We start from the raw sequence: 25,542 nt of genomic DNA on the forward strand, positions 1-25,542 counted from the left end.
GGAGGGGCCCGACAGTCAGTTGGAGCTGGACAGATTCCACCCATTGGCAATAGTCAGCTCAGTTGCCACCAAAGTACTATATATTAAGTTTCTGTTGGGAGAAAAAGGAATGCACATCTGTGAATTATCTGCACATTGGATAAGATAACAAAAGTTAGCTGGCTGGGTATGAGAGGAAGAGGACATATGGACATGTCCCTTTTAAAAATAATTTTGTTATACAAGAAAAATTCATACAACTATAAAATAGATACATTAAAGCGAACAAAATATAAAGTGCAAAAAGAAAAAAGAAGTACAATCAACGTAAAGAATGTATCACTATCTCTTAAAATAAAATAAAAGATCTCTTCATTCCGTACTGTCCCCCAGTTTTTATAAACCCATTTCTGAAACCCATCCCTCCCTATTAAGGCAAAGTCCAGTAAAGATGATCAGAAATGACAACATAAGTATTAAGTATTACAGAGGCGCCATCTTATAAAGACTTGTTATATCAGAGTGGTAGTGGTACTTGGTGCCTGAAACCAATAGAAGTTTTGAAACAGAAAAATCCAGATTTTTCATGGCTTGTGTATAGACAAATTCAAGAGAGATGGCGAATCGATAAAAAGATTACTTTTTCCATGGAAGATGGGAAATTTCTGAAACAAGTAAGGGACGGTGCTAAAGGACACATTAGAAGGATATATAATGTTTTATTAGAATTGGATTCAGAAACTGAGTTAGTTAAAGATTGTATGATTAAATGGGCCCAAAATATAGGAGAAACAATATCTATGGATACCTGGGAGTTGATATGGGTGAGAAATGTGAAGTTTACGCAAGCTCAAAATCTACGTGANATATAATGTTTTATTAGAATTGGATTCAGAAACTGAGTTAGTTAAAGATTGTATGATTAAATGGGCCCAAAATATAGGAGAAACAATATCTATGGATACCTGGGAGTTGATATGGGTGAGAAATGTGAAGTTTACGCAAGCTCAAAATCTACGTGAGAATTTTTATAAAATGTTTTATAGATGGCACATGGACCCTGCATTTATGAGAATTATGAATCCAAGTGCTGGAGGTGTGGACAACAAGATGCAACTTTTTTTCATATGTGGTGGACTTGCAAGGTTATTAAGGCCTTTTGGATAAAATTGTGGTGGAACTTACAGCAAATTTTTAAAAGAAGAATTACTTTTTTGCCTCAGTTGTTTCTCCTGGGTATCACACAAAATTTGGATGTAAAAGAAACGAATTTGATGTTGTATTGTTTAACTGCTGCCCGTTTGTTGATAGCACAAAACTGGAAGAGTAAAATCTTACCTACAATGGAAGACTGGAGATTGAAAGTTTCGTACCTTGCTGAAATGGCAAAGATTTCTGCTTATTTGAAGAATTACTCAAATGAACAATTTTTATTAATATGGAGAAGATGGATTGTTTATATCCAAAAGAAGCATAGAGTGGTGGAATATAATTTAGGTTTTCAGTAAACTTGTTTTTTTTTTTTTCTAATATATTTTACCTATTCATGTAGAACAATATATTTTGTGGAGTTAGAGATTTTAATATCTGTTTGCTCATATCTGAATATTATCCTGGGATTCGGTTTGGGAAGTCCGGGGTGGGGGGATGGGGGGTGGGGTTTTTTGTTTTTTTTTTCTATAAAGCATTGTGAAATATTTGTGATGTTTTTTCTATGTTAAAAAACAATAAATTTTATATTGAAAAAAAAAAAAGTATTAAGTATTACAAATTATATCTATTACACTCATGGATATGTCCTTGAAGAAAGGCTAGCAACGTAACCTCAAGCCAGTTAGGGGGATATTTACTTGCATATAGCAATCCCTAAGTGAACAAATACTGCCCAATTGCTTTAGCCTGAACTAAAAAGGTGATTGTGTGATTATCCTATCCTATCCTATCCTATCCTATCCTATCCTATCCTATCCTATATCATTGTTTTTTTCTGGGAGGGCTCTTTTGGTAGGATATCAATAAAATCAAGCATCTCTGGATTTAGTGGATGTGAGTTTACATTTCGGTTGGAGACATTATAGCAAAAGAGTTTTTTGCTGCCATAGCAGGAGTCCTCCAGGACAGGCTCTAGATTTCTGTTGCCCTTCTTACCATAAAAACAGTCCCCATACTGCTTCCTATAATCTCTCAGCAGCCTTATTACATACTCAGAACAAAGAAAAATAGCTGGATATAATAGGACTTTTAAGTAAATCTGTTTTGGAATGTTGTGAAACAATGTTTGTGGGCTACAAGCATTACCTGCCTGATAGATACTGCATGTGCACAGATACATTTCCAAGTACTTTCATATATGAGTTCAAAAGGGAAACAGATGGAATACAATTTATAACAACACTAATTGCTGAGGATGCTGCTTTCTTTCCAGCAATGTTGTGCTAGGGTATGTAAAAAGCTAAATAGCAGAATGTAGTTGGAAAGACCAATGGCTTCTATTGTGAATGTGCCCTGGGCTCTTATTATACATTCCAAGATTGTCCAAGCTGTAGCCAGAAGTCACACGTGTACTACCCCCCCCCCCCAAAAAAAAACTTGGATCCAGCCTCATAGCAACTCCAAATTGTAAATTTTAGATTAAGGACAAAATAGAAACATTATTAAATACATGTAATTATATTAAATTGGCTCCATCCCCCTTGTGGACTGTACCTGCCAGCAGACTATTCAAAGGTGGTATTGCCTTTTATGTAAAAAAGGCACAAATCATCTTTTATTCTTGCATTTCATCCCCTTTTCATTTACACACACACACAAACACACACAGAGCCAACTGAGGACAACACAACACATCTAATAAGATGTGCTGTAATTCGTTATGTTACAGAAAAACTGTAAGGTTGTATAAAGATTTTTATTTTAACTGAGGAGTATTAGACACGACTTCCCAATTAACAACAACAAAATTAGAAGTGATAAAGTAGTGCCATCTAGTGGAATATTCAGTGCATTTAGTATATACTCTGAAAGGTTCACTTCAATTATTTTTCAAATGGTCAAGTTTGAAAGAGATCATGTTTGATTATCTCAGCTGCAAGATATTTAAAATCAAAGTTGCTGCATTAAAATTTTACTAGTTTGCTTTTTGCAAATGTCACTTTTCAATTACTTTGATTTTCTAGGATATTGGTAATTATGTGCACATTCACAGACATTTAATTTAATATGATACCAATGTACAGTTTCTCATCATTTTATAATCCCCAGTATAATTAATAAAATGATGAATGAGAATGGCAACCATCTTATATATCAAAGACCAGTATAAAATTAACTGTTATTAAAACATCTTTTAATATTGTATTTTTTAAAAAAAATCTGACATTTTACTGATCCAGTCTGTTCCTGCAGTCAGTACAGACAGGCTATTTCAAAATAATGAAATTATAGCATGCAGAGCAAAGGTTCAGATATGAAGCTCAATGGCAAGAATGAAATTGGATTTTGATTCTTTTTTATATATTCTTCATTCCTAAATAGAAACATGAATGCATCAGCAGTCTGACTGAGGAACTGAAAAGACATTGCAACTCAAAATAAGTTTTGGTCTAAATAAATATGAAGATATATATTAATATCATATCTCCTAACATATCATATGAGAATATCATATCTCAATACATCTATGCCACTTTCTTTCTCTCTAAGTTAAATCTGTCCATCTAGTCTAGTCCCCAGTCCACAAGGAGTCAACCAGTGAAAGCTGCCTTCCTTATATAGATGGGAAGAGCAAGAAGCAGAATGACCAGTTAAGTTTTGCAGTGGCAATAATGATTGAGCCTCAGCTGGGCCATGTTGCCAACTCACTGCAATCTGGTGTGAAATTTATGATGTGAGCTTAAGAAACAGATGGGAACAGCATGGGAGACCAGCAGCTTAGGCTACGGTGCAAAATTGCTCAGAGTCTGAGCTCAGAGAAAATGGCCATATACGGTATATTGTGAAAATTAAACAAATCTCCATTAAATTGAGATTTTTCTCTTTGAGAGTTTGAAAGAAGCCCTCCATGCAAGTATTTTTGCTCAACCCATTTAAATGCAGAATGACTCATAATTAAACCTACAAATAAAGACCTCCTTTGGCCCATTCCACTTCTGGAACATTAGAATCCACATCGTGTTCTAGAGGAATAACACCATTCTGCAGTTTTCCAGAATATTGAGTTACTTATAAGTTAATAAAGACAGGATAAAATTCCAACAAGCAAACGAACAAACTCTATTACCAGAACCCATTTCATGGAAATCTCCGAATGCCCTTGCTCTCTGATGTAAAATCTTTATCTCCTTTCTAAAAAGTGACCATTTATGCTGTTTATTTATAGCTGTTATTTGTTTAAACATTTTGCTAGCAATTCTTGATGACTATAATCCCCCCCATAGTTTACAATATTGATACAGTATTGGTTTGCTGCTAGTTCACCACTATTGGTTTCTAAGATGTGAAATTCGATATTTTCTTATGGAGTATTATATTTATGGACTTTATTTTATGGAACTTTGGAGCTTTGCTCCAAGTGTAGATGAAAAAGATAAATACTGTAACTTAAGGTTAGCCGTTTACAATCCAATCTTAGTTTATGAAAGAGAGCAAACTAACTTTTCTGCCCGTGTAGCCCTTTAGAGGGCAAATGATTGGGAAATACAATAAATTGAAATACGGAAATGAAAGCCACGATAGGCGGTTTGAAATAAGAAACCTGGTTCCCGACAGGCACCTTAAGATGCTGTTCGGAAGGCAGACCACCATCAAAGCATCAGGTTAAGAGAGGGGCGGGGCGCGGAGAGCCAATCCGAACGATCTCTACCTGTTTCTCGCGCTGCCCTGAACCGCCGCTAATTGTGGTCGCCTAGCAACTGCAGAAGCAACCGTTGCGCGGCGCGTCCAGCACGTAGCCACAGGAGCCAATCGAAAACCGGACGGTGAGATTTGGGCGGAGCCGCGAAGCCAGGCCAATCAGCTGCAGGCGCGGCGCGTTTTAAACAGCTTCCGTGGCTAAACGGCGTGTTTACTGTTTAAGGGTCTGTCGAATATCGGAGGAGGCGAGGATGCCGAGCCGCCCCGAGGATTACGAAGTACTCCTCACCATCGGTGCCGGTTCATACGGCAGATGCCAGAAGGTGCGGCGGAGGGCGGACGGCAAGGTGAGCGGAGATACCCTCGGGCAACGGTCTCCTGGCACATGGCGTTGCTTGCCCGCACGCCGGGTGCACCTAAGCTCCGCGGCGCCTCTTCCGCCCCTCCTGCGCGGGGAAGGTCTTCGTAATCCGTTGCACGGCGCACGGATCCCATGTCCGTTATCCCTGAAACCTGGAGACTTCTTGAGAGGCGGGCGTCGGGCGCTGCGCTTGTGGTTACCTTAAGTACGGTGCAGTTGCAGAACTGCACGATATGCGGAACTACGGTATAGGTTATCAGTTCACACAGTATTCTAGGCTAAAATGTAATTGGCTAGTTTGTAATTCAATGTATTACACCAGCAGCCAGTTGAGGAGAGGTTGAGACAGCCAGAAACGCTACCTCGCTAGCTAGTCCGCAGGTGGTTTTAGTTGCTCACCTGGAAGCCTTACAACTCCCGAAGCCTTACAACTGGTAAAGCAAAACAGTTTTGAAGTTGGCCTTGCACAAAGAGAAGAACAACTCCCAAAATTTTTCTGGAAGGTGAATTTGGTTTATTTTTGAATGAACAATATGGTGATGTATAGGTTGGTGGGTTTTTTAATCACACACATTAAATCAACATGAATTCTGGGCTCTAATGCTTTTGGCCTGGGATACATATTCTGAAGTGCGAAAGCCACATGCACTTCCAGAAGCTATCCTTAAATGTACCCATAGAGTTCCTTTGATAATTACAATTAAATTGGATTTTTTGATATTTTAATAGGCCAGGATATGTGTGCTAAGAAAACATTTCCCATATTAGTCTAGCCATGGTCATGTTTAAAAATTGGATTTTACTGCTACACAGCATACATGTTTTATATAATAGGAATATGCTCTTGTGACTAGCAAGGTTTGCCTTAGTAATTCTGCAATAAACACATTAAAACAAAATAAATTTGATGGCCTTCCAGAAGACATTTAAAATATTTACAATCTAGATGTACATCTTTAATGTTGTACACTCCTGGAGTGTGAGTTGGGCAGCCATATAAATCTATTTAGTAAATCTATTTAGTGCATCTATTTCAATAGACAACCAATGCCCTATTGTGTTATGGTTTTGGAGATAATTATTTACCTAAGCAGAGAAACAGAGTAGCCAAAGGCAGATAAAGCAGTGGGAGCAGGAATGATTTCTGATTTCCTGCTGGCTTTTCCATTGAGTATCCTAGTGGGAACTTGGCAGGGAGCATTAGAAATCAAAGATGTGATCGTAGCAGTAGCCACTAGCATTGAGGCAGCTACAACTTCCCCAAATGTCATTGTTTTGGGAGTCATGGGGTCTGGATTTTGAATGCATTCTTTAAATTAGCCTATTTGAGGTACCTTGGTTCAAAAATTGTTACCCTACGTACACTGTTTTGCCTACTTAAAGGTAATGACAAGAGTTTAAACAGTATAAAGATGCTGTCGGGAAGTCATTGCTATGTAAGGATTTTTATGGAATGTTAGTTATTCTATATTTGGATGGTTTCGGTTATATATAAGGCAGTAAATCTGGTGAAATCAACAATACAGAAATAAACTAAATCTTATGATCATGTTTTAAAAGGTTATCCATTGTACCCCTTTCCCACCTGATGCTCTTAGGAATAGGATGGCTTTTACAACCTTCCTAAAAGTTAATAGTGTAGTTGTGGGTATTGTGCACCTGTTTACTTAAAAGCTTTGTGAATTTTCACCCAAATAGTGTTTTAGTGATCTCCCCCTCCAGTTGTTCAATGTAATATTTGAGGATAGCTCTGTTAAGGTCTCTTTGTTCATTGACACAGTATCTGCTTGGTGAGTGAAACTGAGCAGACTGAAAACCACAAAAATGTTTTGGTTCTTGGGGTTATCCTAAGTTGTTCAGAAAGTATGTGTTTTGGGGAGTATAGTTTAAGAAATGTTGGTGTGAAATATCACTCCTTTAGGATACTTCGTTTTTACTTGGATGTTTGTGGCACAAACAGGCTTAGGATATTTGTGACTAGCTTGGGTAATTATATGTTTTTAAACCCTTACTAAGGTCTATTGTTCTTCTTAATTACATAGTTTCAGTGGGATATAGTGGAAGGCCTTGCTATCTGCTTCTCCTTGGATCATTATGGCATAAAAGTGTTTGTTATCCTTATTATTCCTGATTAGAACTGACAGAATTTACAACCTCCTACCAGAGGCAGTATATTCCTATATTTAACAAGGCAAGACTCTTCATGAAGGAAAGCCTGGATTGTACTCCTAAAATACCAATACCAAATATCTCTTGATATTATAAAAATGGAGGGTTAGGGTGTTCGTTGCAAGTGAGGCATGAGATACAGTTTCCTAATTCTTGGCTTAAAATTTTTTTTTTTAGTCCACCGGGCTTCATTCGAAATGACTGTGCTATTTAATCATTTTTTAAAATATATATTTTCAGAGTTTAGAAATGGCTTATTTGTCTTCTTTCAGGTTTTAGTCTGGAAAGAGCTGGACTATGGATCTATGACAGAATCTGAAAAACAAATGCTTGTTTCTGAAGTGAACTTACTTCGTGAATTGAAACATCCAAATATTGTTCGTTATTATGATCGTATAATTGACAGGACAAATACAACACTTTATATTTTGATGGAATATTGTGAAGGTGGAGACTTGGCTACGTTGATTGCAAAATGTACAAAAGAAAGGCATGTAAAAACTCTGGATTATTTGGAATGTTATGTTGGTTCTAGAATGTATGTTGGAATTCATCATCATCATCATTTAGAGCCCTTCTGCATACCAGACATCTTTCTAATCCTTCTTATTATAGCATATATACAGGTAGTCCTTGCCTTACGACCACAATTGAGCCCCAAATTTGTGTTGCTAAGTGAGACATTTAAGTGATTTTTGCCCCATTTAATCACCTTTCCTGACACAGTTGTTAAATGAATCACTGCAGTTGTTAAGTTGGTAACATGGTTGTAAAGTGAATCTGGCCTCCCCATTGACTTTGCTTGTCAGAAGGTAATATGACCTTGGGACATTGCAACCATCATAAATATGAGTCAGTTGCCAAGCAGCTGAATTTTGATCACATGACCATAGGCATGCTTCAACGGTTGTAACATAGATTATTTTTTTCAGTGCCGTTGTAACTTTGAATGGTCATTAAATGAACTGTTCTAAATCAAGGACAACCTTAAGACTGAGTTATATTGTTTACTGATATCTTCCTTATATCTTTTTTTCACAACTCTTCTGTGGTTTATAATAACCAAAAATAAATAGCTAATTAAAGTTATTTAATAATAAGCAGGGTTGAATTCCTGTGCAGCCCCCTTTCTCCAATTGCTATTAGAAAGCAACTCTGTGAGATTAAAATTAAGTCCATGGAAAAATGAGATATAAAAAGTTTCCACTTAGAACAGGGGTCCCCAACCCCCAGTCTGCGACCCAATACTGGACTGCGGCCTATTCGGAACCATGGCACGGAAGTGGTGGGCAAACACATGTGTGCGCTCAGCTCAATTTATGCAAGGGCAGGTGCACTCACCTGCTGCTTGCGCAAATGGAGCTGCGTGCATTTGCTTGCCCTCCACTCATGCAGAACCATCCCTTCTCCCCCCCCCCCCCCACTGGTCTGCAAAGCCGGAAAGATTGCCAACTTAGAAGATTCTGATCACACCACAATATTGTTTGAATGGAGAAGGCCTAATTTTATACCACACAAAAAAAGACTCATCTGGGAGTGCTCCAATTTATTTAAATTATGCATATTGAGAGTAATCAACCACTGTGAAATTTCAAGAGTTTGAGACAACTTTCATGACAGATACACATATTTTAGTAGAGTCATTATTTTTAAATTCACGCACCTGTATTTGGTCTGATTATTTTTTATAATATGGCAGGATATGTTCAAATTCAAATATTAGTTCCCAAAACTTTTGGCTTATAAAATAATTTATAAGTTAAGCAATTATTTCTGTAGTTATCTATTTGAAGTATTCTACCCAATTCTTTGCTCTTACCTCCATATACTTTGGCTTAAATTTACACACAGGTTAATAGAGGATGCAAAACAAAACTTAAAGTTTACATTTACAAAATTAATATATATATTATATTTAATATATATTTAGACCAGCCAACAATGATAACTGGCTCTATTATGCGAGATGTCTTTCAGTGTTGTAAAGTAAAATATAAATTGAAATCCTTTTGACCTTGCATCTTTCCTTTAAATCTGAACTAGTATAAGATAATGTTGAAAATCATCAACATAATCTTCAAACAACAGTCCCAAAAAAGGGGCAGTGAGGATATATAATAGTGTATGGACAGAATAGATCAAAGATTGTTAATAATCCAGAATTTTGTATGCTGGGGCAAATGACCTGATCCTCCAGCAAAGAGGACTCCAAGGAACCTCTTTGTGTGAAAGTTGAAAAAGGTAAAAATGGACCTTCCCCAAACATAGAGACAATTATTTTCTTTCCAAACTCTTCTGTTTAAAAGAAGGTTCCAAACAGATAGTCAGATTTAGCTTGTACTCACATTTCTGAGAGAAAGATCTCTACAACTGAGAAAAGTCTGTTTCTTGAATTTGGGTGAGGGGGTGGGGATTTTTTTCCTTTGGAACTAGATTTGGATAATAAAATAGATTCTTGCTGTATCTTATCTTACATAAATCTTGAAAGCGTTTACCTCTTTGAAGTAGTTACAAGAGATTAGGAAGAGGGGGATAGAATTCCAGTTGAACTGTTTATAGAAGATTAGTAACAACAAGAATTTATTCTGTCCTTATTTGGTACGAATGAAAAAAAAAGGAAATGAATGAATAATGCAAAATGTGAAAAAAATCAGAATTAGAAGTCAGAATACAAGAGAACAAGAAGTTAATCAAACCAATATTTGCTAAAAATAATTTTTAATTACTATCATGCTCATGACTACAAAATGTTAATTGCTCTGATTTGTATGTATAAAAAAGGTTTGTAAACACCAGAAAATGGAGTCCTGTGAAACTATTCCTTATACTGTATTCAGAATGCAAATTCACTGCCTTGGGATTAAAGAGCCAGTTTTGCCCATTTCCAGTGTTTTGTTTTATATGAATTAGTATAAATGTTACATTTCTTCTGGGAGCAATTAAAAGAGTATGTGGGAGGATTATATGCAAACTAATAAAATTTATTTTTTGGCTCAGGACTTAGCTATTCAGGTAAAAGTCTCTCAACTTTAAAGAGCCTCTAAAGCAGGGGTGTCAAACTGTTGGCTTACAGGCCGGATGCGTCATGGCGAAACCGTGCCCACCCCATTGCCGGCAATGGAAAAAAAGTCACGATACGTCACGACACATCATGTGATATTTGTGAGTTTGACACCCTTGCTCTAAAGTATCTTATTCTTAAATCACATTCTACAGTATACAACTTTGAGAATTGATTTAATGAAAAAAGTTTAGTCTAAAAGTGCTTAAAACAACCTTTTCCTCTTTCAAAAGACATTATCTGGATGAAGACTTTGTTCTGCGAGTCCTTACTCAATTGACTTTGGCCCTGAAAGAGTGCCACAGGCGGAGTGATGGTGGTCATACTGTGCTCCACCGAGACTTGAAGCCAGCAAATATTTTCCTTGATGGCAAGAAAAATGTGAAGCTTGGTGACTTTGGCCTGGCTAGAATACTTCATCATGATACCAGTTTTGCAAAAACATTTGTTGGTACACCATATTATATGTCTCCAGTAAGTGTCCTTCAAACTTTTTCAGATTAGCTTGGTTCTACTTTAGCATGATCAATTTATAGTAAATTGAAAGGTAATGAGTGACTGAAGAGAGTATTTTCTTGGAATTTCAAATCTGCTTTTATGCTGGTATAATCCAGGTGTAGGGTAAATATGGTGCTGGAGATGCTGCTCCTACATTGTAATTATTAACAAACTGAACCAACTTAATGGAGCATGAAATGATATCTACATTGAGTCTGATTGTACTTGAAGCATTCCCACTGACATTCATAGGGCTTAAGTTAATCATTTACTAGGTTTTATTCTTATAGTTCTGCTTTCCTGATCTAGAATTCTCTCAGATGTATTGATAGCAAAATCTTTGAACTGATTTCTTAGCAAACAAAGTCATGCTGATAGATAATTCCAGAAGGTATAGGCTGGGTTTACTCAATATACAAAGCCATATTATTCTGTCTTGTTTCATATAGCATTATGGTTTATTCAAACTATGACTTAGCATGTTATGTGGACCTATCCACAAAACCTATCTGGGCAGTGCTATTTCGAAAAAGACTAGGTTGGGAAAGCTATCCACTGTTAAGGATTGCTTACAGCTAAATCAGTGGTCCCCAACCTTTTTGGTTCTGCGGACTGGCAGTGGCGGCGTTTGGGGGAGAAGATGGTTTCACATGCACGCTCATCACTTGCGCAAATGGAGATTTGCGCGCATGCCCCTGCTTATGTGGCCCAGTTCCCAAAAGACCAGAGGTTGGGGAACCTTGAGCTAAATTCTCCAAACTACACACTACTAAGTAATCGATTTCCTAGAACAGTGTTCCCTCTAATTTACCATTTTATTGCCATGCAATTATTTATATTTTAATAACTTTTTATCTCATTTTAGGAGCAAATAAATCGCATGTCCTATAATGAAAAATCTGACATCTGGTCTCTAGGCTGTTTGCTATATGAGTTATGTGCATTGTTGTAAGTATAGTACTGCAAATGTTTTTAAGCATGTATTTGAGAATACTATTGAGCAGCTGTTCAATATAGCTAGAACCTTCCTGTCAAGCAATAGAACTTAATATTTTACAACACAGTTCTTTAGAAATATTAGAAGTTTAATAGTGACCATTTTGTAGATTTAAAATTGAAGAGCATGCCATTCACTTTTCCTAGACCTCCATTTACAGCTTTTAATCAGAAAGAGCTAGCAGAAAAGATAAGGGAAGGAAAGTTCAGACGAATTCCATACCGCTATTCAGAACAGCTGAATGAACTCATCACAAAGATGTTAAACCTGAAGGTAAGATAACTTCTGAAAAAAAAGGAAAGGAACTATATGTGGAAAATTTTCTAGACCTAATGTCCCCACTCCATTTAACTTTTAATTCCTGACTCATTTGTGCTATCTCACTAAAAGGTGCTCCTGAGAAGGAAGTGCATTTGTGTGAGTGCTTAGTCTTTAATGTAACTAAGTGCCAATAGTGAAACTAAATCCAGTTGTTTATATATATATACTAGCTGTACCCGGCCACGTGTTGCTGTGGCTCAGTCTGGTTAAATGGAAAAGAAAGAAAAGAGAAAGCGCACGTTTATAATATGTTTACGTCCAACAGATGGTGCTGTTTTTCAAAAAAAGCATGTTTTTACCTGTCACAGGTGTGACATCTATATAATAGTAGGTATATAAAAACACGCGCGTATTCGAATGCGACGTTTTGTCAAAATTTCAAAGCAATCGGTGAAGAATTTTCAGAGATTTAAGATTTTGAACAAACGAACATTTACATTTTTATTTATATAGATATGTATGTATGTGTGTATGTATGTATATGTATGTGTGTGTGTGTGTATATATATGTGTGTGTGTGTATGTGTATGTATATGTCTACACCTGTGTAATCTTTAACATTTTTAAAAATAACTTTTCTGTAAGCTAAATATGCATTTTTCTGATTTCAAGGATTATTGCCGGCCTTCAGTTGAAGAAATTCTACATAATCCGTTAATAGTTGATTTGGTATCTGAGGAGCAAGTGAAAATTTTGGAGAGGAAAGGGCGACGATCAGAACAGGATAAAGTAGAAAGACTTTCAGGAACACCAACCAATGAATTAAAACTGAAAGAACAACAGCTGCAAGAGAAAGAGAAAGCTATAAAGGAAAGGGAACACAGACTAGAACGTAAGTGAATTAATGTATATGGTATTATAGGGATTCCATCCCTGGCTGCTATGAGTTGAATCATCACAACAAATGATTCTTTGTCAGGCCTAAAGTGAAAATAGAGATTTGAAGTAAAGGACAGAGCACAGTGACAATGAATAAAATAACATGGCATTTCAGAACACTTATAATTTGACTTCTAATGTTCTGAAGTAGTCCACTGATATTTTCTGACTGCAATCAAATTCTAAACATCCACAATGTTAATGTGATTATTGTAATCTAAGGATTCGAATGATGACTGAACTATTTAATAAGGTATGCATTAAGTGTTGGATAACATAAGGTTGAAACCTACTCTCCAATGAAAATAGAGTGATTTGGGGTCTTTCAGTTCAAGGTACTGAACTGAAGGGTTGTTGTTTATAGAAGAATTAGAGGCTAGTGTGCTATGTATAGTGCCTTGAGCAAAGACAATATGTTTTTAACAAATAAGACAATGCAAAGCTTACAGCTGAGCTTAAGATATTGCCTCTACCAGCATCTGGATTTCACAAAGTATTTAAATTCCATGCAGTTTTTTCATAGAATAAAGTTATTACAGATAGTCCTTGACTTATGCTTGAGCCCAACATTTCTGTTGCCAAGTGAAATAGTTGTTAAGTGAATTTTGCCCCATTTTATGACCTTACTTGCCACAGATGTTAAATGAATCAATGCAGTTGTTAAGTGAATCTGACTTCCCCATTGACTTTGCTAATTAGAAGGTTGCAAAAGGTGATCACATGACCCTGGAATATTGCAACCGCCATAAATATAAGTCAATTGTGAAGTGTCTGAATTTTGATCACATGAGCACGGGGATGCTGCAATGTTTATAAGTGCGAAAAGCAATCATAAGTCATTTTTTCAGTGACGTTGTAACTTTGAATAGTCACTAAATAAACTGTTGTAAGTTGAGGACTACCTGTGTTATTAGAATAAAGAAATGTTATATGCCTCTCTGTCAAATAAAATACCCAGTGATGTTAATTGCAATCTTATAAACATACTTTTCTTTTTGTTCTAGAGAGAGAACGAGAATTGTGTATTCGGGAGAGATTAGCAGAGGACAAATTGTCTAGGTCTGTTCTTAAATGTTTGAAATGTTTTAGTTTGCTACAATAAGTTTTTTTTAAAAAAAATGTTCTGGCATAAGTTTTTGTGACTGGATTTTTACTGGAAAAGTTAAGTGACCTCCTATGTGTGGAATTTAATTCCTGGTATCCTCCAGCCATTATGACCCTTTCTGAGAATTCTGGATATTAAAACGTGTGCATTTGGATGGAACATACTGTAGGCTGGGAAAGGCTACAGAGCTAGATATTTGTGATACAACAATATTTGCTAGTCTTCAAAATGCTCTAGACTAGTGGGGGAATTAATTTGGAAATCATTTTAATATAAGCTTTGTTCTAATCAACTCCTTTTTGTAGGGCTGAGAATTTGATGAAGAATTACAACTTATTCAAGGACCATAGATTCTTCCTGCCAGCCACTTGCCCAGGTAGGAGAAGATACAGGAAGCTCCAACTGGATTACTAATCAGGGATACAGAAACTCCTATCATTATCTTTCTTCTATCTCTATGGCTGGTATCAGCCTTCTGGAATTGTGATAATCCCAGAATATTGTGAAATGCTTTACTGTTGAATTATGTAGAAAAGCGAGACCTCCTCCTATACTGAACACATGGCTCTCTGGTTCCTAAAGATCTGAAACTCTAAGCATAGGAAACAATAAAAGATGCTTCAAGACTTGTGAAACCAAAAATTTGGGTTTCAGTAATGGCCCTTCACAAATCATGAAGTATGCATGCTTCAGGATTGTAAGAAGCTTTCCGTATATGGAAAATTATGACTTCTACTAAAGCTTTCAAAATTACTGCGAGTTGTGATTATTTTGTGTATTTGATCAGAAACAGACAAAATATATATTCATAAAAGAAACAACCTCTGTTTCTATTTTTATGTGAAAGTTGGCTGTTGCACCTGGAATATCGTTACTAAATTTGGGTGATATTGTGTAAATATAGCTATTCAATTCACCCTCTCTTGTATCTTATCAGATTGTTCTTTATTTTTATATGTTTTAGTCTTGACTTTCTTGAATTGTGAAATTAGTCCTTAATAAAATATATTTTACTACTTTGTAAATAAGAAAATGAGATTTCTGTAAGATAATGAAATATTTCAGTGGTGCTGATTTTAAAAATTAGGTCTTCATTCTTAAAGTATTAAGGTTTACTATTATTATGGATGCCGCTATATTCCTGTATAGCTGATTTCAGAATAATGCACTTTGGCTGGTTTTCAGACTGGATTACAAGAAATTATTGCATTCTTGCAAATTCTTCTTTGCTTGAAAAGGTGTTTCCCACAAAGTATTTGGGGCTGCCACTGAAAAACACCACTTTGACCATATACAGCTTCAAAGCTTGTCTAGCTAATGAAAACTTTTTTGGTTTTAAAATAGACCATTGTAAATAAAAGGCTTAATTGTCCAGGCGCTAAACACATTCCATTTTTAAAAATTTGATGTAGAAACAGCTGTCTTTTAAATATCAATTGCCCTTAATTCACTTGAACAATAACAGAACATGGTGCTGTATTAGAACAATTTTACAAGAGGGACTATCCTGTTTTCACACTAAATGAAACTTAAACTAACAATAGCTAACATTAAGCAAGGCACTTTAAATGTAATTAGTCTGCCCTCACCCCAGTAGACTTCAACAAATTTATTGCCAGAAAATATAGTTACCCCAAAAATGCTTATTCAATAATAGGAGCAGCAATAAAGATATTTAAACAATGATTCTGGGTGGCATACAAATAATGATAATGATGACTCCTGTCACTGAGCAATCATTTTTCTTGACAATGTAGCTCTTACATATGGTATCATTTAACTAATTCCATTACAAAAAAAAATTATCACAACCAAATACATATTGTAAAGTTATTTGTTTCTTTAAGAGGAAGGGTTTTCTGAATCTGCTATTAGGTTTTGATTAAAACTTCAGATAGATAATGTCTATATTAATTGATGTTACCAAAATTTGATGAGGGGGCTGTGCTGAATCATACTAATGACCTCTTTACAGTTTTATCTCTGTAGTTATCAACCAGATATTTTGAGAAGTCCACTGAGTGGTATATTCTCTCCTATACTTTTAGTAATTTATACATACCCAAGATAATGGGGCCTAATTTCTAGTTTTTCTATGTGTTATACAAAGAAGTTCTTCCTTTTACCTGCACTGAGTGTAAACACTGTTTGAAGCAAAGCTGCAAATATACTCAACTATTCAACTACTGTATATAGTAAAGAAAAATCTAAAAAAGAAAAGCCAACACTGCTTAATTTTGTATTTTGGATGATATGTATTCTGTAGGCTTAAGAATTTTGGTTGTTGTATTCTCTGATAACCCACACATATAGCATTTTTTCACAACAACATTTATATTTATCTATGCTGGCTGATGCAAGAAGCTGTGCTTATACGAACCTGAAGGCTCTTGACTAGGGACTAACAGATTGAAGAGAGGATCGTAAACATTCCCCATTTTACATACTTTTCTGAAATGAAAAATTTACAAGTGCAGTAAAATAGAGTGTAGCAAAATTATTAAAAAAATCCATGAATACCACTTCAATAAAATTTTACATTGCCATATTTATTATTTAGAATTATGGAAATGTTACTTAACATACAGTAAGCAAGTTTTATTCTACAGGGTAAACATCTGTTAGCAGACCTAATCATCGTCAGGATGGAATCTGTGATGTCTATCTGTTGGATGGATACTTGGATACAGTTAAAATTAATTTTCTCCTTCTCCCTCAATGCCACTAAGATCTTTTCTTTAGAGCAGTAGGAGGAACAGTGCATTTGTTCAAACAAACATTTGTTTGTTAGATGTTCCCCTAAATATTAAATAGAATTAAGCTTTAGTTCCTCTGTAACATGTTTAGGTTTTGGAAGAAAATAAAACAAACTTTCAGTTAAGAGTCTGTCCTGTCATTTTACTGATCTTTAAGTTACATCTGCACCCACAATTCCATTACATATGTTTTAAAGATGATTACTTCAGAGTTTTTTCTACTCAACTGTTCTAAATATATATGTACATATCTTAAAGCCAATTGTATCTCCTCATGCTTTGGATGTCTGTAATTTTTAACACAATAGGAGAGAAAAACTTCTTGCTTGGAATATATTAACCAACTATAGTATAATTATTGTGAATTAAACTTAGTTTCCATCCTGCTTGGTTCTTTGTCCTGGCCCTTAGATCTAGTTCTGAGATAACCACTCAGAGGCCTTTCTTATGAAAAACGTTATGTGGTCCAGAGCTGTCTGAAAGTAGAAGCACAGAAGATGCGTCTTCTGAGAGGCGTCGTGGGGGCCTCATTTTTTAATATCTGGTACATTCTGATTAACAAGGCAGTTAAGTGTGGGCTGATTAGCATGACAAAATTGCATTCACAGAATAACTCAATGGTTAGTCATTGAACTGGAGTGGCATTTTGCAAATCTCAATCTTGTCTTCTTTATTTTTTTTTCCTGATGACTTTGACGAAGAAATAGAAGTAATGCTAATCAAATCTGTATTGTACACAGAACTGAGTAGCATATTAATACAATAGAAGACTAATAAAATTCAGTTTGATCTTGACAGATTAGAACAGGGGTAGGCAGAGCCAAGGTTGCCTACCCCTGGATTAGAAGAATAGATTGTGAATAACAGAATAAACTTAATAGAGACAAATACAACTTTTCTTATAAAAACATTAAATGTATATGTATAGAATATGAGCTAGTACAGGTGAAAAATATGGGAAGTAAATAAGAGCAACATAATTTGGATGCAAATACTTATTATACTTACATATAATAATTATTAGGGTGCATCAACAGAAACAGTGTCCAAATCATAGAAAAGCTGGTTTTGAGTATTATATCCAGTTCTGGGTACTACATTTTAAGATGGAATCAAAGAATTGAAAAAATGTTCAAAGAAGAACAACAAGGGTGTTCAGGTTAGGCATATCACATATGGGCTGCAAAAATCCCAAGGTCAGCCTATTTACCGAAAATAGATCCGTAAGATTCTGTGATGACACTCTTAGCAGACCTTGAGAACCCAGGAAGTAGCTAGAGAGGGAAAGGAGGAAACAGCTGTTTCAAAAGCGATTTTGGAGGTGGAGTAGAAGTGCAAGAGAGCAACTTTACCTCAAGGTTAATATCAAGCTTGTGAGGATGGCAGGCTCAGGAAATGCCATGTTGAGTTCTGAAAAATATTGCTAGCCTTCCATCATCCTCCACTTTCTACTGCTATTTCACTCATTTCTCCTTTCAGATGTGAACCAAATAATTTTCCAAGAAAAAAGATCAGTAGTTTACTGCTCCTTCTCATTATATATTCAATAAGTGATACTAGCAATAACAGGATGATTAGTAGCAAATGTGTCTAATAATAATAATAATAATAATAAAGTTGGAAGGGACCTATACCATTTCAGACAACCCTATACCATTTCAGACAAATGGCTGTCCAGTCTCTTCTTAAAAACTTCCAGTGTTGGAGCATTTACTGCTTCTGGAGGCAGGTTGTTCCACTGGTTAATTGTTCTCACTGTCAGGAAGTTTCTCCTTAGTTCTAGGTTGCTTCTCTCCTTGATTAGTTTCCATCCGTTGCTTCTTGTCCTGCCTTCAGGCGCTTTGGAGAATAGCTTGACTCCCTCTTCTTTGTGGCAGCCCCTGAGATATTGGAACACTGCTATCATGTCCTCCCTCATCGTTCTCTTCATTAAACTAGACATACCCAATTCCAGCAATCGTTCCTTATCTGTTTTAGCCTTCAGACCTCTGATCATCTTTGTTGCTCTTTGTACTCTTTCTAGAGTCTCAACATCTTTTTTATATATCCAAAAGAGCTGGTGTGATTGTGTACACAGCCTGTTGGACTTAGATTAGCAAACCTAAGAAACTATAGGGCATAGTCATCTAGATCATCAAAAACTAGGTGTGCCTGGCTCCAATTTCCCATGGGGAATAAAAGAGCTATGGGTATGCACATATTCTGTGTTGTCAAGAAAGAGAATAAAATATAGGCATGTCAATTAAAAATAACAGTTCATGATTTTTATTTTATTAAACTTATTTCAAAGTATAAAATATAAATGAAATCAGTGGGGAAATGGGAAACAAAAATCTAGGGTAAAGGGACTTCCAACTTGTGGGAATTACCAGTTCATGAATTTAAACACCTATTGTCAGAATAGGCTTCAGAGACTGGTATGGAATTTCAAGAATAAAATAATAATAGAAAAAAGTAATAAAAGAATAGCATATGATGAGCATAAGAATCTTACATGATCAAGGATGCTCATATTATCATTGAAGGAGTTATGTGATTATTCTATGCAAAATGATTTTATATAATTCTACCAATTATGTTAGCTTTTTCAAGATGAATCTTTTTAGCACTGCTGGTTCTTGCCTATGTATTATTCTCTTTTTACAAAGGAGCAATAATGAAAATAAGAAAGTAAAGCTAAGAAACGAACATAAACAGAACTATGATACTGTTTTCCATTTGAATATTGTCTAGATATGTTTCAAATGACTTTCAGAGAAAAATCCTGTTCTTCCACCAAAAATAAATAGATAGATACAGTAGATAGATAGGTAGACAGACAGACAGACAGACAGACAGATAGAGCTGGAAGATCTCACCATGGCTTTAGAAACTATAAAAAAATTCCCTCAACATTTTTTTCTTCACAAATTCAGTAAGCTATTCCTATTGGATTAAATGACATGGCCTATTTTTATTTAATATTGCTTGGTATTCCTGTTTGCCATATCATATGAATGAATTCTGTGATGTGATATTCTATGTTAGATATGAATTCTAATATTTTGCAAATTTTATAGCTAAAGAAAGTTATATGAATATTACAAAAGTATATTTTTGTTTATCTTTTTAAGAAGAGGAAGTGTTACCTGTCCCTACAGCAAGAAAAAAGAAAGTCCAGTTTGGTGATGAAAGTAAAGAAAATGTTCAAGGTGAGGAAAACCTGGAAAATTTTTCCCAATCAAGAGAAAAAAAATGTAACTTGAAGAAGCGTCTTTATGCTGCAAACCTGCGTGCTCAAGCCCTGTGTGAACTGGAGAAACACTACCAGTTGAAAAGCCGTCAGCTGCTTGGAATGCGTTGAAACAAGTCATTTGTGCCTGTACAGAGTAGTGATATTTCTATGGTGTTTTAAAAGTATATTTTTGTAATGGTTGTGATGAAAAGGTCTGTGTAGATAGTTTTAGATGAAAAATGTTTTAAGCTAATGATTTGTGAGCATTTCTCTTCTTAGGAATTGTGCACCTTTATGCACTCAACGACACCAAGAAATTACTAATACTTTTAACCGAAAAAAAATGGTTTAGAAGATGTTTTAGGATTAAGATGAGAGTAATGTAACATTGCTACTATGTATCAAAAGAAAAGAGAATGCTAGGATGAGGTTTCTCCTTTCCAAATTTGCCTTTTCCATTTTTTTAAAGTATCTTCTTAAATTTAAGTTTTGATATTTTTGTATGTGTAAGTGCCAGTTGGCTGTGTCTGTTTTATTCCCGTTAGGCTTTTCAGTGTTGGGATATTACTGAAAGCATGGTTTTAAATAATGATAAATTGCTTAAAAGGAGAAAATATGGTCATCAGAACTTAGAAATAGCCAACATTTGGTTGGCAGAATTTTGCATATAAGCAGCTTGCTTTGTTAAAGCCTGATCTGCTTGGAAAGTTTCATCATCAAGTCTATCTGTCAGATGTTATAGACTGTAACCTCTATAAGCCCCAAACAGATGACCAGTAATTCAGGGTTTGAGAAGCTGTAGTCCTAAGCATTTCAAGATTATTTCTACATATATTAAATGCTGAAAAAAAGATCTGTTAAAGACATGTCAATGTGAGTTTTACATATGTAAAGGAATTATATCTCAAGCCATGTTTCCATGGAAGTTAGAATGTGGATTTCTTCAGGGGTCAGGATGTACAAATGCTGCAACTTGGGATAGAAAGCATCAGTTAAATAGGCTTGTGTGTCTATTTTTCATAGTGCATAATAAATAATATGAAGGCACACTTGATCTAAATGGTTTTGTTTTGTAAATCCAAAAGTCTGTGTGATGACCCAGGGCCCCGAACGGAGGCAAAGCAGTCGGCTGGCAAGAGCAACAGTCTTTTCATCACTGCCAGTGTTCACCCAAAAGCTCCCACATATGCTGGCACGAGTTCAAACAATACAGCCAGGGAAGTTTACACTGTTGTCAAGACAAGACAGATAACAAGAAAACGTAAAGAATCCTTTTAACTCTCAGCTTGCCTGCAAACTGCAGACTGCAAGGAGAGATCAGGAATGTAGTCTGTGGTCATGAAGCAGGAAACAAACTGGTCCAGAATACAAAGTGTCCAGGTTACAAGAGCACAAGTCACAACAATCTCACGTTTGTTCCCGGCAAATGCCCCATCCCACAGCGTCTCCTTAAATCCTAATCCCCAGGTGTGCCTTGTGGAGTGGGGCGGGACGCTCTCCTCCCGAGCAAGTGAGTCTGACTCTGTTGTTCTCTCCTCCTCTCTGCTCTCCTTGCTCTAGGATCAGGTGGGGGGGGGCTTGCTCCTCGCCTGAACTCTGCCTTCCCTGTTCCAAACCTGAAGGGCCCTGGCCTGCCTCAGCCTGCTCCTCCCTACAGTCCTCCAAAGCCACAGACACCCCCTCCTGGGCCTCAACAGGGAACTCCATGTCTTCCTCGGAGTCAGGCTCGGAGGGAGGCATGACAGTCTGATTACTAATAACTTCAAATTTTGCTAGTTTTTCCCCCCTAGTGTCCTAAATATGGTGCCCCTGTCCAATCTCTGTCATAGGTCTACTGAGTTCTTGAATTCAGGACTGACTCATGGCTCTATTCCACACGACTGTTTCTAGGAAACAAAATGTTCTTGTGACACAGAAAATTGTGTCTGTAAGAAATATCTGTGTCCTTCATTAGGTAAAAGTGAGTTAACTTTTGCATCCCTTGCAGCCTGAACCAAAGCTGCAATTACCAGATATGCAAAAATCATAAGGTGGCAATAAAAAGATACAGAACATAATTTTTTTGCAACCCAGATTTGTCAGCTCAACTGTGCCATCTAGATCAGGTCTTCAACCTGTGGGCCGTGGGCCGGTACCGGGTCACGTCTTGTTGGCCAGTGGGCCACAGCAATGGTTGGTGAGTGCGCTTACATATGTTCACACCCCCCACTTGTGCTAGTGGCCCCGTTTGCGCATGCACGGGAGTGCTAGCGCTGCCACCAGTGTCATGCGGTCACTAGCATCCTCTTTACGCATGCGGGCGCTAGTGGCACGTTTGTGGGCACTAGTGTCCTGCTTGTGTGGACATGCAGGCACCAGCACTGCCATGAGTGTGTGCGGTCCACTTGCGCATGCACATGGATGCTGGTGCTACCGTCATGTGCACAACCATTTGCACATGTGTGCGCGCACACACATTTTCTCTGCTCCTCCCTTTCCCTCTGGGCTGCCAACCCGCAAAGGTTGGGGAACTCTGATCTAGAACATGGGAATAAATGCACTTTGGGTCAGGATGTTAAGTTATTGCTTACAAATATTTCAGCCCTATGCTCAAATTAATTTTTAATTTTTTTTTGAACAGATGACCTTCATGCTGCACCATATGCTGTTTTTGAAATTCCCCTTAGTAAAATGAGAACACTCTCACCAATGAGTCATTGTTTCCAGTTATTACAATTAGTGATGTCAGTGTAGGGAAATGGATTGTGTCTTCTCGTTTCTTAATTCCATGAAACTGTATAGTATGCCTATTTCAGGGCATTTGTAATTATAAAAAATGAAACAAAACATACTGTATGAGACAAGGATTGTTTATATTTCCCATAGTGGTAGTATCAATTTATTCTTTTTGTTTATGTTTATTCTTTACATGGAGTAATGGGATCATATTATCTAGTTCTTTCTGCTGACATACTAGTATCCAACTTCAAAACTGGTCTCAGTCAGTCTCTTTATTGGGCTTATATATTTGCACAGTCAAAAAAATTAGTTGTCAGACATTGCCTTCCTTCCTTCCTTCCTTCCTTCCTTCCTTCCTTCCTTCCTTCCTTCCTTCCTTCCTTCCTTCCTTCCTTCCTCAATTTATAAAACATACAATGTATTGATAAGTTAGCCACTTTAGTATGGAATTTACTTGAAAAGTATTTGCTTTTAACTTGTGCTTTCCCTTAATAACTGGAGAGACTGACATGCTTACTTACAAATTAGAAACCAATATCTGTGAATTATAAGAATAAATTAAACTTCAGCATGTTTTATTTTTTTAAATTTTTCCAATACTTCTATAGAACTGAAGCAGCCTGAAAATATTATTAACAACCAGTGCATTTTTACGTCTCCCTAATCAATAGTAAATTCCATTGAATTCATGTGTTGTAGAGGAAAGTGGGCAAAGCACTATTAGCACACTGCATGCCAAAGCCAACCACATTTTCTTGCATGAGCAAATGCCTAATATTGGACTGTACATCCAAGGAAATCTTTTCACTGTTATGATCAATTTTCAAGGTATCTTAATTTTTTTTAAAAAATGAAATACAATCTAATAAAATACAACAGATACAACAATTTTAAATGGCTAACAAGAAAAAAGTCATAAGCATAGCAGTAAAAAATGGTATATGTGTGAAGACTTTGAAATTATGCTATAACCTGAAGAATAAAACTGACCAAATTGCTTGAAAATATTAACTGTCGCTTTGTTGAAAAACTAAAACCAAATGTTGACAAGAAATACATTTCAACAATTCATTGCTGCAAATCAAGTGCATAGTTGTTTTTGCCAATTCACTGAATACCTGTCGATGGTTAGGTATTCTCCAATTTAGTTTTGGTCCCCTCTGGGAAGTCATTTTTCAAAAACATCTTCAAAAAGTTCACATCACAAAGAATAGTTAGAGATCTGAAGCTGATAAACTTTACAGTTCTGGTGATTTGAACACTGATGCACTGTATATATGTGGTATATCACAAGGAATTCTTTTTCCAAACACAATTGAACAATCGATTTATAGACACATTCTATTGTCTTTCCCTGTTAATTGTTGCTTATATACACATACTAGATTAATTTTTAACCATCAAGCAATTTGACACAATGGAAATTCAAGATTTTCCATGTTGATATAATTCTGAAGAAATTGTGGCTATATTTCTTTGCCTGATCCAAATGCCATGCTGCTAAATTAATAGCTTAGTGGTCTTGAAAATATCAAATACTTTTATTGTACAATATACTCAGGTATAAATACTATAAATAGTTTTCTAAATACATAATGTAATATTCAAACATACTTTCGTTTGGGCTCTGAAGTAAGAACTAGGTTTTACTTTCGGGAAGGGCTTACTTTTTGCCGGTACTGGTACCAGGAGGCCACAAGGGTGGGGCGGGGCCTGTGTATAGGGTGGAGAAGCAACGTGGCGGCGAGAGTGTGGTGGCGGACCAGGTACAGTACAGGTGCAGTTGTGGGTGGCGGAAAGAGTGCCGAGCCTGGCATGGCGCGAGTCGGCCCAGATCCTGAGTGCCGCCCCGCCACTGGCCTGCCAGGGCCCTTTGCCAGCAGCCTTTGGGCTGCTTGAGTGCCAGCCTGCATGCCTATTTGGTGCTGCAGGTGCCGGGCTAAGGGCTGAACCTGGTGCTCTTAGGGCCCTGGTGGGTGTTGCAACTCTCATGCCAGCTGGGCGCTTTTGGCCTCTACTGGCTGCTCCCACTGGATCACCTTCTGCCCGGCCAGCTGCTCCCATGTGGTGAGGTGAGGCAGGTGGCAGGGGGGTGGAGTTGCTTCCCTCCGCCTGCCAGACACCTGCCGAAGCCACGCAGGGTAAGGTTGCCGCGCCCACCCCCTCCTAGATGCCCTCGCCTCCCCCAAGTGTTTTTTTACCGTACTAACCTGCCTTTCAGCTGTATTGCATTTCTCCGTTCACTTCTCAGCCTTCACCGCGTGTTTGTGGGGCAACAAAACAAAAAGAAAAGTCAATCAGACTTTCCAATTTCTTGAGATCTTGCAAATTGAAATTTCAAAGTTCTTCACACCTGTTCTATTTGCACAATTGTGACCCCTGCCGTGTTCCCATGGTTAACCATATTCGTGTGATCCTGATTTCTGATGATCCCTGACTGCATCCCCCAAGCAAAGTCTGGGAAAGCTGGCAGGAAGTTGAAGGTCCCAATCTGGCTGCTTACTGGATGAGGGAGGGTGTGCAAAAGGGTGTACAAGGGGATGAGGGGATGTACAAGAGGTGCAGTACAGGTTAGGGAGGGTGACTGGGGGGCACAAGAGGTATTGTTTGGGTTGGGAAGATTGCACAGGGTT

The 25,542-nt window shown here is 36.9% G+C and overlaps 1 protein-coding gene across 1 annotated transcript; it reads left to right on the forward strand.

Moving 5' to 3' along the window:
• The first annotated feature begins 5,045 nt into the window (after window positions 1-5,045).
• Window positions 5,046-20,377, forward strand: NEK2 (NIMA related kinase 2). Its single transcript, XM_015817217.1, has 10 exons — window positions 5,046-5,177; window positions 7,633-7,850; window positions 10,655-10,895; window positions 11,785-11,867; window positions 12,063-12,189; window positions 12,850-13,069; window positions 14,121-14,175; window positions 14,527-14,616; window positions 19,108-19,124; window positions 20,118-20,377. Exons 1-10 carry the CDS (start codon window positions 5,082-5,084, stop codon window positions 20,318-20,320), a joined length of 1,350 nt encoding a protein of 449 aa, XP_015672703.1. The 5' UTR covers window positions 5,046-5,081; the 3' UTR covers window positions 20,321-20,377.
• Window positions 20,378-25,542: the final 5,165 nt, after the last annotated feature.

This window comes from Protobothrops mucrosquamatus, unplaced genomic scaffold (genome assembly GCF_001527695.2).
Source record: "Protobothrops mucrosquamatus isolate PMUCROS unplaced genomic scaffold, P.Mucros_1.0 scaffold563, whole genome shotgun sequence".
In the NCBI taxonomy this organism is placed as follows: domain Eukaryota; kingdom Metazoa; phylum Chordata; class Lepidosauria; order Squamata; family Viperidae; genus Protobothrops; species Protobothrops mucrosquamatus.

Excerpts from the sequence above, each read along its gene's own strand:
- NEK2 (XM_015817217.1), top strand. The coding sequence starts at position 5,082 with ATGCCGAGCCGCCCCGAGGATTACGAAGTACTCCTCACCATCGGTGCC. Across the intron at positions 11,868-12,062 it reads TATGAGTTATGTGCATTGTT|ACCTCCATTTACAGCTTTTA; the intron begins GTAAGTATAGTA and ends CACTTTTCCTAG. Across the intron at positions 13,070-14,120 it reads AAGGGAACACAGACTAGAAC|AGAGAGAACGAGAATTGTGT; the intron begins GTAAGTGAATTA and ends TTTTTGTTCTAG.